Below are 14,693 nucleotides of genomic sequence, written 5' to 3' on the forward strand. Positions count from 1 at the left end.
GCGCTGCTTGTGACAGCGGCGGCGCTTTCCCTTCCGTGGGTGGGTGGGGGCCGCGTCGCGCCCCCCGGCCCGGCCCGGCGGAAACACCGCGCCGGCCGCCTGCTCGCCCAGTGCCTTCCCCGCCGCGCCCCGAGCCTGCTGCCGCCGCGGGGCGGGAGGCGGCCATGTCGCTATTGTCTGCGCTGGTGCCCTTGCTCCGGGTGTACTGCATCGGCCTCCGCGTCATCCTGCACCAGCTGCGCCGCCGCTTCCAGCCGCGCTGCCCCCCGGCCTCAGGTGAGCACTGCAGCCGGCGCCGCGGGGCGGGGCGGGGCGGCTCCGGGCCGGGGGGCGGCAGCCCCCGCCGCGAAGAGGGGAAAGTTTGCCGCGCCTCCCCCCACCCACCGCGGGCAGGCGGCAGTTCCGGGGCCCTGGGGCCGAGACCGCGCGGCCCAGATGGGAGCGGCGGACAGTGAAGAGAAGGGAAGGGAAGGAGAGGAGAGGACAGGGCAGGGCAGCCGCGACCTTGGCTGTAGCGCGGGGCGCCCGGCCCGTGCCGCATCCCCCGCAGCGGGGCAGGGGCTGAGGCACCGCGGCGGCCCGGGCACGGGCGCCGCCGCCGGGCTCCTCCCCTGCTCCCCTTCGCCCGGCCGAGCAGGACCCGCCGCACCGCCCGAGGGCAGCGGCCCCGGGGGGCTGCGACTGGCGGGGCGCCCTCCCCGCCCCCGACGCACCCCGCCCTCGCTGCCGGAGCCGGGCCCCGGCCCCACCGCCCCGTCCGGCCCCCGGGCCGCGGCCGCCCCGGACGCGGGGCGGGGCGGGGTGGGGGGCCGGGCCCAGGACGGGCGCCTGGCTGCACGCCGGCCTGACTGTGGCTTCTCGAGGCAGCGTGGGGGCTTCGTGGGCCGGGGGTCCCCGCTTCTCCTCTTCCTCTCTTTGGCTCTCTGACAGTGTTTCCTGAGACCTCGGCTCAGACCCGCGCGGGCGCTCCCTCCCTCAGCCCAGGTAGGTGCTTGGAAGGCGCGTAGCGGCGGGCAGCTTCCCCCTGCCGGGGTTCTCTTGCCGCTGCTGCCCGCCGTGCCCCCACCCCGCTGGGGCGGCTGGGACCGCCGGTTTCGGCCTCCCTGTCCCGACTGCTCCAGGAGGGGAACGTACCTGTGCTCCAAAATCTTAGTATTTGACACCGGCTGTCACTCGCTGATAGCTTTTAAGCTGACGAGTGAGTGACACTTGTAGGTTTTCTAAGGGACTTTAGGTTAGTCGTTGTTTGAGAAGTTGAGAAGTTAGGTTTTTTCAGTGATTTGGATCAGCAGCATGTTAAATGCTGACTTAGGGGAAACTTTGAGTTTGCCAGAAAAACAACAATCTGCTCACATTACTCTCGAAGACTCTAAAACGTTTCTGAGTTTATAAACTTAGAGCAAGCTATGAGTTCAGACACATGTGTAGGTTATCATCAGAGCTGAGCATACCACTAGCATTGAAGTCCATGCCTTTAACTTTCTGTCCTTATCCACAAGTAAGCTTTTGTGGTCCTGTTGATATTTTTAACCAGAGGAACAGTAAAAAAAGTAATATAGAGAGGGCCGAGTGTTTCAGTAAGGAGTTCAGGCAGATGAGGGTATTGGCATAGAGAATATCTGAAGTACTGGGAAGGAGATGGAACAAGTACACCACACGATAGGAGAGTATTCGTTCTTCTTATCACATGTGGCATCGTTGGGTAGCATTTTGTCTACTTTTTGTTCATTCCTTATTCTTCTGCTGGATGAGATTTCTCATTCTCAAAAGGCAGCAATAAAACCCGCAAACAAACGAGACGACCCTGGTGACAAAAAGGGCAGATGTGCATATGGTTTGAAGTCATCTGAGCATTTTTCTAGCATTAGCGTTTCTTGGCAGAGGGAATTTGGGTATTTTGCCTAGGGTGTGTAACACTTTCTAAATCTTTTTTCGAACCACAGAGAAATAGCATGACGAAAATATGACCCAGTGTTTTGTTGCAGTCTGCTATTGAATAAAAAGGTGTTGAATTTGGAAATGCCGGAGGAAGGCGGTGAAGATCCAACCTGGGAAATGTCACTTGCCTAAGTGGGACCAAGGCAGATTTGACAGATGTGAAAAGTTTTCTTTTAGCCCTAACTTGGGATGTTTTTTTTCCAAGGACAAGTGGTTTCGTTCTCAGCTAGTTGTTTGCATGCAGTTCCCTCTTGGCAGTTACGTGCTGCTGTGCTTTGACTCGCTGTGTCCAGCCATTGCTTAAAGAAGTGATTCACCTTAACAACTGGAACCTTTTTACCCAGATGAACCTCGTTTCCATAATAACTTCAAAATAGTGATGTCAGTGCAACAAAAAGCAAAAGCGCTATTAGAACAAGCTTGGATCAGTAAACTACAATTTCTGTAAGAAAATCCTGAGTACCTTTTTCAGACAGTAATCTAGAAAGGTGTATATGTTTAAAATGTTCTGTATCTTTTTGAGGGGGTGTCCATAACTCTCACAAGTACAGGCATTTTATTGTAAAAATGCCTTCCTGGGGAAAGCTTGGAGTGGCAAAGTGGGGCTGAGAAGGACAGGACAGGGAGGCAGAGATAGGTATTCCTCTGATCCTGGCTTCCTTCACCTCAGTTTCCATGTCAGAGTTCCCACTCTCTGTACAGCAGCAGTGGAGATCTCATTTGGAAGATTTAACAGAGAGAGATGCCTGTTGGCTTGTCCTTTAGCTTTGTGGATGAGTAAATGGTTCTGGTCTCCGTGCAGCCCTTCTGCCTCTGAATTTTCCAAGAAAAGCTTGCTTTCGTTTCCTTTTTGTGAAGAAGTGCTCAGGATTTTAATCCAAGTAAACAAAACTAGTTTCACTTTTATTTTTCCTTATCCTTACTTAAGAGTTGCGTGCTCTTGGCACATGTGCTTTTAAACATGACATGTATTCTTTCACATCCTACTGGAGTTCATCTGATTTTTGTAGATGGGATTCAAGACAGTTTTTTGGGGAAAGACTTTGATCTCTGAAATCTAAGTTCAGTGCAAAAACTTGGTAATTGTTTCGAGTTGCAAACTGAAAAGATAGTAACATTGTCTATTCAAGAGAATGTCCCCCACCTCAACGCAGAGTAGGGAAGTTGACCTAAAATTCTGATCTTGAAGCTCAGGGAAGGGAAATACAGAGCTGGGACTATAAACAGTGTGTGCAGTCAGCGATTGCTTTGCTAACTAAAATCAGCATAGAGGAAAGTGCAGAAATAAAGGGGAACTTAAGTTAAAAACATTTCTCCAAGTACTAATTGCATAAACAGTATAACTGCTAATATGTAGTTTTAGTGTTCAATGGTTTAAACTATTAATAGTTTCCTTAGAAATTCCTGCTTGGACTTCTTTACAGGGCTTAATCTTAATTAATTGGAAAGAATTAAAAAAAGCTCTGCACGACTTAAGTTCTTGGTTAAAACAGCTTTTTAAAAACACCAATCTAATCAGTGGATTGATAAAAGATAAACTAATATTAATTGTGACACCAGGATATTACCAGTGGAAATATGATCACCAAAAGTCATCCTACTGATAAGAAAAATGTTTCATATAATTAAAAGCTGCTCAAAGAATTTATTTGGCATCTTTCTCCTGCATTTTTTCTTCTACTGTACATATCTCATTGAAATTTGGTAGGAGAAACCTAAATGCTGAGTCTTATGTAGTAGTTTTGAAGTCTTTGTAGTTAAATTTGGAACATGTAATATGTAGAAAACTGTATCTGAAGAAGGTGGTAATGTGGATTAAGTTCAGGAGACTTTAAAGGTGACTCCTGTTCTTCTTAAAAATGATTGAAATTTCATACATGTATTTTATTTCCCCAATTGTTAGTTATTCAGTATCCTCATTTGTACTAAGTTTCCTTACAGTTAATTGTGAAATGTTGATTTAGGATCATGCATCTCTTAATTTTGATTCATATTTTGAGGGCTCTTACTTTATATGAGTAAAGCGTAGTGAGAGACTGAGCACTTCCTGCTCAAAGCTGTGTGAGCTCCAGGTTCTAAATCATCCAGAAATGGGTAGAGAAGTGACCAGGTAGGAAGGATTGATGGCAGGCAAAGATGCAGTGTCATCTAGCAGTTAAACCTTCTCCCCACGCATGTCCCTAAAAGAGTTATTAAGTTAGTTTCAGAATGAGGAATCACTTGCTTTATGCTTGCCCTTGTACTGACTGAGACAAAGGTTGTGGGACAGGGATACCCACAGGGTGCCATTGCTGTGCATGCACAGGGAGGCAGAGCTAAGGTTGCAGGGTGTCTGCACACCCATTTCCTCACATTCCCGTGCTTGGTTTCACAATCTGAGTGACTCTTGTGTGGGTTTTGAACCAATTTTCTTCGCCACTGGGGAAACCGAGCCCTGCCTGCGAGGGTAGTACGGCTGCCCTCCACGACACAAGTCATCACTAGCATTATTATTTTGGCCCAAGGCCTGCCCTAGGGAGAGAAGTTCTGGGTTTGTGTTAGGAGAATGAGATGGGTGGTCTGAGAGTTATGAGGAGACAGCACAGCCTGGCCCAAGAACAGCAGGGATGAGGTGCTAGGGCCAGAAAGTCTGGACTCTTCCTTCTCCTCCTCCTCCTGTGGCAGCTGAGCTCACTGGAAAGCCATCAGGGGATCCTCTCTGCCGGCTCTTAGAAGCCTTGCCTCAGTACTGGCTGATGGTGTTGGCCAGCTGTATGGAGGAAGCAAGGGAAACAAACAGCAGCTTCTCCAAAGGTGCTCTCCTGTGCGTAGTAATTCAGGGTTGCTGTTGTTTTTGCCAGGAGTAGACTCTGAGCACTGTTTCACTGAAAGTGCAAAAGTTTACCTCTTCTTGGAGAGAAAAGAGAGGTGTGGGGTTTTTGTTTTGTGTTCATAATGCCAGTTATGCTATATAACACTCAATGAGAGGCAGAGATGATTAGCAGTTTATATTTGAGCTATCATGACAGCTGAAATGTATTTTGCAGCATTCTACTAAAGGCTGTGTTACACTGGCATATCCTTAGCTGTGACAATGCTGCTCTGGGCCACTATTGCCAAGTGCCTGATACATCGCAGAACGATGGCAAAGCTGTGACATACATGAGAATGAAGAGTGGGGTGAGTCTGTAACACTCCCGTACTCTGAAATAACTTCTACTTTATCAGTTGGTGATGAACTTTTTATGATCCAAGGTGTGTCATACTAATTTTAAATATTAAAGGTGCATCAACTCTTTTATTACAGTGCCTTCCTCCTTACTTTCAGGAATTACCAGGTAACTGCAGAGCAAACTCTTAAGATTTAATGAAATGCCATGAGCCTCTGTGCTTTCTCGAGATAACATGTCATGGATTGAAATGGAGGAATCTAAAAGCTATAATATGTATCGATATGACATGTCTTGTCAGTGCACTATCTGATGCCATGGCAGGGTTACCTCATTGCACATTACACCACTTGGTCTTTCAAAATCATCAGTTTTTGTGGGATTGCATACCTTGGTGCTGTTGATATGCACATGTTTGGAATTAGGCAGCATTACCATGTTGAATCAATAGTTTATCCTGGCAACTTAAAGGCACTGAATGAATCACAGTAGAAGGCATGCTAGTAGGCAGAACATTGCCCCTCCCTCAGGAAAAAACCCAAAGTGTCTACACCCAGAAGTAAATCTTCAGAAAAATCCAATAAAATGCTTGCCCTGCATCTCTCATTCTGCTTCTAAACCAACAGCTGTGTTTAGATAAATATGTTTGGTATTGGTTAACCTGTGTTTGGTTTTCCATTCAAGACATTCAGAAAATATTGCAAAATACCAGCTATAGTTCAGAGAGAAAATTGGTTTTTTTGGGAATGTTCACCAACAACAGAAAGCACCCCAGGGAAGCTTGCACATGTACTTTTTTTTTTTTTTTTTTTTAATATTCCCTTGCAGCAATATGAAAAAGTCAGATTGTTTCTTCCTGCCCTAACCAGCCAGTCTTGCCACCTGAGGATTTCTGGGCTTGGGCACAGGTGCAGCTCCCAAGGAGCAGAGAAGTAGCAGTGCCATTGTTTTCAGTCTGATGCTCCTCAGGTTCCTCTCCTGTTCTCTTTCTCTGCATTTTTGTGGAGGAGGCTGCATCTATGTTTACCTAATGTCTTCCTTCTCTTTTCCAATGCTGGCCAAGGCCGTGGAAAAGGGCTTGTTGCTGTCACAGTGGTGTGGAAGAAATAGGGAAGTGTCAGGGTGCAATTGCACTGTGCTGTGACTTGGCTTTTTGGTGAAGTGAGATCAGCTCTGGTGGGTGCCAGCTGCCAGCACTGTTCACAGAGACACTGTAGGCCTCAAGTGTGTGACTGCGCAAGAAGTTTTCCTGTGCAGATAATCAAGGTACAGATTGCCAAGTCTTGCCTTATCACCACACTCATCTCTAGTGTCATCCCCTCCCAACTTTTGTAGCCTTTTGAAGAAAATGCAGCAAAATTATTTTCCAGCTGATGTGCATAATAACATTTATTAGTGCTTCCCTGTCTGCTTTTCCTGTAATTATAATGCACTATTATTCCAGGAACCAGGATTGTGAACTAGTACTTCAGGAGATGACTTTGATTTCAGAAAGAGAAGGACAGGAAAGGTGTCAGACGTATTGTTGAGCTGCATGTAGGTTCAAGCTCCTTTTCCTTGTATTTCAGTCAGAAAACATCTTTACATTTGAGAGGAGCAGATTATTGCCATAATTTGCACCACAGATTTTTATTATGGGTTTTTTTTTTTTTTAAAGCAAAAGCTGGAACAGTTAGATCAAACTAACAGAACTTCTTTCAAAATAAACGAACAAGAAAACCTTTGCTCCTTCAGTACCAGGTTTCAATTGAAATAAATGTTAACAGCGAAGTTCAGTAATTCTTTGGCAAGAGGATGTTGGTCTAGTTCTAACTTAAGAGGCAGGAAAATTCTGTAGCAGAAGACCAGTTTTTGTGACAGTAAGTTATCAAGTCTGTGGTGGTGGTTATGCTTTCTCTACCCAGAATTATGAAATTCCAGAAAAACAGATTTACTCAGGTCTTCTAGCTCAGTTTCACAGCAGAATGGGATATATTAAAACCCTTTTTAATTTTTGACAATCCAATGGGCTTCTTGTAGGTCACACTTCCTGCATATTTTATCTTTAAATTTGCAAATGTAATTAGTGATTAGGTTTCTTGATACATTCACAGAAACGCTGATTTCACATAGTTGAGTGTGGTCAAACTTGTGCTTTCTCATTGTATCTTTATCTTACTGCCTTTATCAGGTACTCATTAATGAGTGAAGGATCAAAAGGTGGGACGGTGGCCAAGAAGCAATGGAGAATAAAAGTTTAGAAGGTTCCCCATCAGACCTAAAGTTAGTGGCTCACCCGAGAGCAAAGAGTAAAGTGTGGAAGTACTTTGGGTTTGATACCAATGCAGAAGGATGCATATTACAGTGGAAGAAGATCTACTGCCGTATTTGCATGGCACAGATTGCCTATTCAGGAAACACGTCCAACCTTTCCTACCACCTTGAGAAAAATCACCCCGATGAATTCTGTGAGTTTGTGAAAAGTAACACTGAGCAAATGAGGGAAGCCTTTGCCACAGCATTTTCAAAAATCAAGCCGGAGTCATCACAGCAGGTTGTTCAAGATAGCCTCATCATGAAGACCTACCAGAACTACGAAAACAAAAAACATCAGGAACTGACATCTGCAGTCATCAGCTTAATTTGCGAGGGCATGTATCCAGCCTCCATCGTTGATGAACCTACCTTCAAGGCCCTCTTGAGAACAGCAGACCCCAGGTATGAACTTCCGAGCCGGAAGTACTTCTGTACAAAAGCGATTCCTGAAAAGTACAGTGCTATTAGAGAAATTGTGCTGAAAGAGCTCACTGAGGTTCTGTGGTGTGGCATATCCACGGACATGTGGAGGAGCGAAAACCAGAACAGGTCATATGTAACCGTGGCAGTTCACTTTCTCAGCAGCAGTCCTGCCAACTGCCTGGCTGTGAACTCACGGTGTTTGAAAACATTCGAAGTACCAGAGGATAACACTGCAGAGACCATTACACGAGTTCTTTATGAAACATTCATTGAGTGGGGGATCAATACAAAAGTCTTTGGTGCTACAACAGATTACAGTAAAGACATTGTGAAAGCTTGCTCTCTCCTAGATATTCCCGTACAGATGCCTTGTTTGGGGCACACTTTTAATGCAGGAATACAACAAGCTTTTCAGCTCCCCAAACTCTGCAACCTTCTTGCCAGGTGCCGAAAGCTAGTAGAGTATTTTCAGCAGTCTACGGTCGCAATGTACATGCTGAGCGAAAAGCAGAAGCAGCAGAATATTCTCCACTGCATGCTGGTAAGTGACCGTGTTTCCTGGTGGGGAAGCACGCTCGCTATGCTGCAGCGCCTCAAGGAGCAGCAGTTTGTCATTGCGGCTGTTCTCGTGGAGGACAGCAACAACCACCACCTCATGCTGGAATCCAGTGAGTGGAATACAATCGAAGGGCTGGTGGAGCTGCTCCAGCCTTTCAAGCAGGTTGCAGAGATGATGTCTGCTTCAAAGTACCCGACGATAAGTATGGTGAAGCCACTTCTCCACATGCTTCTGAATACTACTCTGAACATCAAAGAGAACGATTTGAAAGAAATCAGCATGGCAAAGGAGGTGATTGCTAAAGAGTTGTCAACCACCTACCAGCACACACCTGAGATAGACATGTTTCTCAATGTTGCAACTTTCTTGGATCCCCGCTACAAGAAACTGCCTTTTCTTTCAGCCTTTGAAAGGCAGCAGGTGGAAAACAGAGTGGTGGAAGAAGCAAAAAGCCTGCTGGAGAAAGTAAAAGAAAATAGCTTTAGAGCTGAAGAGAAATTCTTCACTGTTTCAGAAGAGCCCCCTATGAAAAAAATCATCATCTCCTCTACTCCTCCTCCTACCAGTGTCATCAACAACATGCTTGCAGAGATCTTTTGCCAGACGGGAGGCGTGGAAGACCAGGAGGAATGGCATGCTCAAATCGTTGAGGAGTTGAGCAACTTCAAGTCACAAAAGGTCCTCGGTTTGAATGAGGACCCATTGAAGTGGTGGTCTGACAGACTAGCGCTGTTTCCAGTTTTACCAAAGGTTCTTCAAAAATACTGGTGTATTCTGGCCACAAGGGTCTTCCCTGAACGCCTTTTTGGTTCTTCTGCTAATGTTGTGAGTGCAAAGAGAAACCGGTTAGCCCCGGCTCATGTGGATGAGCAGATCTTTTTGTATGAAAACAGTCGGAATGGGTCTGAGGCAGAACCGGAGGACGAAGACGAAGGAGAGTGGGGTTTGGAACAGGAACAGATTTTTAATTTAAATGACTCGGTAAACATAAACAATAATTTCTTTAATATTCGAGACAGTGGGTTTGTTTAACAGGACTGCTGCGGTACATTTAATAACAAAGAGAACAGGTATTTGTCTTAAGTTACCAAAAATTCTTCTGTTTTGTGCTATGAATGCTGTAAATATTGAACAGTTGTAACAAACTTGATTTAGCTTCCATTGTCTGTGTTTTTCCCACTGTCTTAAAACATGAATGACTTGTGATTAAACAGCACTGAAATGAATGAGGAAATAAATTCTACAAAGACCGTGGTTTCTGACTGTGGCCCAGATTTCAGAAAGCACTTATCCATGTGCTTCCTATCCACTTGTTTCAGTGGGAGACAAACACATGCTTATGTGCTTTCTATCATAAAATTATTTTCCTGAGTTAGGACCTTGAGGAAATTTTTAAAATTTATGCCTCCATTTGTAAATCCTGTGTGACTCAGGATGCTAGCTTTAAATTTTGGATTTTAAAATGTTTTTAAAATCCATAAATCTGAGCAGTGAATATTTTTAGAATATATTGTTGCTATGGAATGAAAAAAGATCTTGAGCCTGATTTTCACTACCTCATGTCTTAGGTCTGCTCTATGCTAGAAAAGTTCAGCTGGGATAATTCTGTTGGTTAGGGGACTGATGTGTTATTATTTTAACTGATACTGTGCTGGCATAGGCTGTAGTTTGGGTGCATTTATACCAGGATAATTTATTTTCCTTTCCAGTGCGGTGTAAACGATACAAACACTTTTAAACTGGTATTGCTGTGTCCACATTAGTCCAGTTTTACCATTTAACTGCAGCTAAATGGCAAAATTGGTTTTTTGTTTGTTTTGCTTTGTGTCTAAGCAAGCCCTGATTGTAGTCTCTTGTGCTTTTGCAAAGTGGTAACCAAGTGTGGGGTCGAGGCAGTGTTGTGTTACCTTCACCTTGGGCCGATGCCGTGGCTGATGCCACATGGTGTGTAGCAGGCAAGGCATCAGCCCTTTGGTAAGGGAGGGAGGGAGAGAGGGATGGAGAGGGCAGGGAGATGTCTACAGGCCACAGGTCTAACAGTTTGTCTGTGTTATAAAATCCTTAACATCTTCATTTAATGGGGACTTTGCCCAGGGTAGCTAGAAAATTTTGTTGGCAAGAAAAGCAAAATAAAAAGCTTTAATATTATGTAAATATATTTAAAAGAAGGGGACCCCTCCATTTCCTCACATGTATTTAGTGAGTCTTTAAAATTGTTTTTTATTCCATTAGCACTTAAAAACTTTTTTCTCATCTCTTTTTGATTCAGTTTGGAGAGTGAACTTTAGTCCCATCCAGTCTAATGTTTGAGTACTGTTTCCGATTAGTTGTGTGTTGTAACTGCTCCCTTTGTGTCTCTAAGCATAAGTGTTTTAATCCCTTTTGAGAACTTGACAAACACGAAAAAAGAAAGGAAACCAACCTGAGACCCCCCCCTCAATCTCTTTTGAAATACTGCAGGTCATAAACATGATTAGAGTTTACCCTAGACACAGAGTAGGATGCACCAGGTTTTTTCTCTGAGGTGCAGTGGAGGAGTCTTGGCATTTTCCGGTTACAATCGAGGTTTGCTTGGGATTTTATTTCTGTTACTGGTGTCTCACCACCCCCACCCCCCCGGTGTAAGTCTACAACTATGTTAAACAATATCTGTCTGTTACTGTTCTGGAGGAAGAAAGCTGGGGTTTTTTCATCACAGTGGCACCCATGGACATTGGGTTGTAAAAAAGGCACAGACAGCAGGAACATACAAAAATGAGAATGGCAATGGAATTGAATCTATTGCCAAATTTTGTTTATGGTTTGGTTTAATAGTTTTTGGAAGTTTGAGGCCTCTGTGTTCTTTGTAGGTGGCGGGAACAGGTGGGTGAGTGAGGAGGGAGGACAGAAGTTAGGCTGAAGGAACAGGAAGCAAGTAATCGCAAACTACATAAACAAAAATGTTTAAGCCTGGGAAAAATGCTGTTAGCAGGTGGTGCGGTCTGTGTTTGGCTGTTAGTAAGCCTGGGGTTTTTCTTTCCAGCCCCCTGAAAACTGATTTGCGCTTGTACAAAGTACACGCACCGTGCATCCTGTTGCATGTTGCTCCTCTCCACATCCACTGAAGAGGTGTATGTGATTGCCCAAGGTGCAAAACGCAGAATCCCGCGGGTGCGTAAGCTATCTGTGTGGGCAACAAAGTCAAGTTACAAAAGGGAGTGAGATACCTGAGCTCCTGTGACACCCCAGCAATCTGCCAGGAAGACCTCTTGGTTTTTATGGCCATCGCTTGCAGCAGCTGTTACCACCACTGCAAGCCCTCCCTCCAGGAGCTGCACAAATGCTGGTGCAAAGTGTGTGGATCTTGTCTTAGATGAGCATAATGTAAAGCTGTGTCCTCACAACCAAGGCAAAGCCCAGAGCACCGCTCCCCTGGTCCGCACTTGGCCTTCCCCTGTTGGCAGCATTGTATTCATCTTCATCCTCCTAGGGCTGAACAAAACCAGTGATGCTTACAAGCAGTTTTACCGAGATCAGTGCAATGCACTACTCTCTTCCTTCCAGCTTCTTTTTATTTTTTGGTATCCAAAATAAAATTGTAGTCGGTTCCATTGATGTGTCTCAACATTCTTTTAAAAAAAGGAGAAGAAAAAGAAAAAAAAAGGAGCAAAACCACTGTTAGTCTTACCCATTGTCTGTGAGATTTTTATTTAATGTTCTAAGCCTGGAATATTGTTAAATAAACCAGAAAAATAAGTTAGTTACTAGATTATTTGTCTGATGTGTGGTCATATCTGCAGCACTTTATGACTTTGAACTCTTCCGCAACAGGGGGAGGTTGTATTCTGAGGATTTAAAGCTATGCATTTATTTTCCTTTTGATCCTGTAAGTTATTTTTTAAAAATGCTGTATAAATCTTTTGGATTAAAAAAAATGAGGATGAAAAATGTTGGAAGTTTAGATGATTTCTGTTGCTTAAATACGTGTGGTGTTTTTCATTTATTGACAAGATTTTCTGTTGTTTAGTTGGGTGGAGAAGGAAAATTGCAGAGCTGTTTTAAATATTGCTACAACTTGAGTTAACCCTGATGTTACTGCCAAGGGTGGGCCCAGAACACATTTCCTGATAATGCTACTAAGTCAACTTTATGTTTGTGTTTCTTGACAGCTATGTTGAATCCACAGCCTAACCTTTCCTTTTCTCTTCAGTACGGCTGAGACATCTTTTTGAAGGGGCAATAGAGGAACGAACTGCAGCTTTTGAGTGTTTTCATGCTGAAAAAGTGAATTTTTGAACAGGTTCTCAAAGTACATACTCTGTGTCAAAAGAAGAATAGCCCTTTGTCACCAACTAGATGTTGGAAATTCAGGGTTAAAAGTCGGTGGGCTAGCTGAGGTTTCTTGGGGTAACAATTTAACTAAAGGGTGTTTTGTGTTTCTGACCAACCTTTGTACGCATTTCGCCTCCCTATGCCATCAGGGATTATGTGAAGACAAAGAGAAAAGCCTGAAGTTGAAAAGGTGAATTTTTCCAGCAAACAATGTCTGAAATGCTTTGGTTTAAATGAGGGCAATAAAGTTTTGTATTATTTATGGAAAGGGTGTATTGTTTTAAGTTTCTATTGCAGCAGTCTCTTAGATTATTTTCAAGCGTTTTCTTTAACCAATGTCATGGTGTCCAATTAGCTTTACAGGAGCTTTTGTAAGCAGGCAGGAATATTAAAAGCAAAAGAAACACAAATTGATTATTTTTAATATTTTATAGGACTTCTGAAAACTTTAAAAGTGATGTGTAGTTCTTGATTTTTGTCCTTTTTGTGTGACAGCTTAAAAAGAAGGGGCTGCGTGAGGACATCATTTCTGAAGGAGGGGAAGTGCATGGCTATGAACACAGAAGTAGTGTATTTTACATATTCCATGACAGCTGGGTAAAGGAAACTTTATGTTGGAAAAATTACATTTTAATCTCTGCACACCATACTCCTTTTGGTAGTCTCCATTTCTGAGTGTCCTTCTGAAGATCTGGTGATGCTGGTTCTGGTGGTGTTACCTAGTCTAGACTGTCTTTTTATCTCCACTGATAGGACTTTCCTGGTCTCTTAAGTTTTGTGGCTTTTTTTTTTTTTTGCTTTGGACCAGACTGTATGGTCTGTCTTGCCATATCTCCTCCAAATTAATTTCTGCTAAATTCAAAACATTTTTAGGGGACATAGGGAAATTGTGGAAATTGGTTTTGTGTTTTTAGTAACATTATTTGGTGCTGTAGAGAGAACTTAAAGATACAGCTTAATTTTATGTTTGCCTTAAGAGCACATCAGTAAAGCATGTCTTAATGATATTATTTAAACTGATTTCAAAACATCTCGCAGTTTATGATGCTACCATTTTTGCATACAAAAGAATTCCCTTTATTTATTGAAATTATTGAAAAATAAAAATCAATTGAATTGATTTTTACTGCTCTTGCAGTCCCTTTCATTTTAACCCAATCCTGAAGTTGGGTTAAAATGCCCCAAGTTGAATTGAATTTAGCATTAAAAAAATGGAAAAAAAGAAAAACAAACCACTGTCTTTGAGCTCACCTTGTGTTTTAAAAACACAATTTGGTTTAGATCTTTTTAAAAATTCAAAGGCTGTTGCAGCAACTAATTTCAAATGAGAACTTGGAATTGTTAAAATACTAAGATTTTTGAGCATTTCTGTTGACATTTCCACACTGAGTGGTATTGATTTCTCTTGCTTCCAGAAGATCACAAAAGTGATGCTGCCATCTGCAGTGCTTTGAAATGATGATCAGATGTATTTTTTTTCAGAGGTTTTGAAAAGATGCAGCACCAGGTGCTGCACTGGTGTTGTGGTTTCCTTGCATCACAATTAGTATTTACTTCCAGTTACTTGAGTTTACCAAATCCTCTGTCCTGTCCTCTCTCTGGTCCTGCCTGAGCAGAATGCCATGTGGGAGCAGTAGGGAGGAGAACTCCAGCTTCTTCTCTTATAGAGAGACTTCTTGGAGAGCAGATAAAATTCAGTTTAAAATGAGTTTAAACTACGTTCTTATTCCACTCTGCTGGGGCTACAGCACCTGTGCCATGGTGTGAAAAGGCAGAGCCAATGATTCCTCTCCCCACAGTGATGTGCACTGGAACACATGGCTCAACTGGACCAAAATTGCCTATGTAAGGGGAATATGCTGAGGAATTGAGCTCAGCACAGCTAGGAAGCTACACTCAGAGTCAAAGGCATAATAAGCATGTCAGGGTAGAAACAGTATCTGTGCTGGTCTCCTTAGATGGTGGTTTAAGGCACCATAAAAAGATACTGGTTTGTGGTCCAGGCCAAAGCTGTGCCT

The 14,693-nt window shown here is 43.6% G+C and overlaps 2 protein-coding genes across 7 annotated transcripts in view; both read left to right on the forward strand.

The window, feature by feature from the left end:
• ZBED1 (zinc finger BED-type containing 1) overlaps nt 1-12,943 on the forward strand; it is a 53,194-nt gene extending 40,251 nt beyond the window's left edge. For 2 of the 5 annotated variants that reach the window (XM_032100194.1, XM_032100195.1), the window contains one exon: nt 7,258-12,943. In XM_032100194.1, coding sequence (XP_031956085.1) covers nt 7,309-9,396 — 2,088 coding nt within the window. In that variant the 5' untranslated portion in view covers nt 7,258-7,308 and the 3' untranslated portion in view covers nt 9,397-12,943. Of the gene's footprint in view, nt 1-187; nt 277-811; nt 985-4,964; nt 5,098-7,257 lie in introns of those variants that run through there. The other 3 variants (XM_032100193.1, XM_032100190.1, XM_032100192.1) reach the window with 3 other exon arrangements.
• DHRSX (dehydrogenase/reductase X-linked) overlaps nt 16-14,693 on the forward strand; it is a 163,083-nt gene continuing 148,405 nt past the window's right edge. The window contains exons 1-2 of one of the 2 annotated variants that reach the window (XM_032100196.1): nt 16-276; nt 931-984. In XM_032100196.1, the coding sequence (XP_031956087.1) occupies nt 165-276; nt 931-984 (166 nt within the window). In that variant the 5' untranslated portion in view covers nt 16-164. The remainder of the gene's footprint in view (nt 277-930; nt 985-14,693) is intronic. The other variant, XM_032100197.1, reaches the window with a different exon arrangement.

This window comes from Corvus moneduloides, chromosome 2 (genome assembly GCF_009650955.1).
Source record: "Corvus moneduloides isolate bCorMon1 chromosome 2, bCorMon1.pri, whole genome shotgun sequence".
Lineage (NCBI taxonomy): Eukaryota > Metazoa > Chordata > Aves > Passeriformes > Corvidae > Corvus > Corvus moneduloides.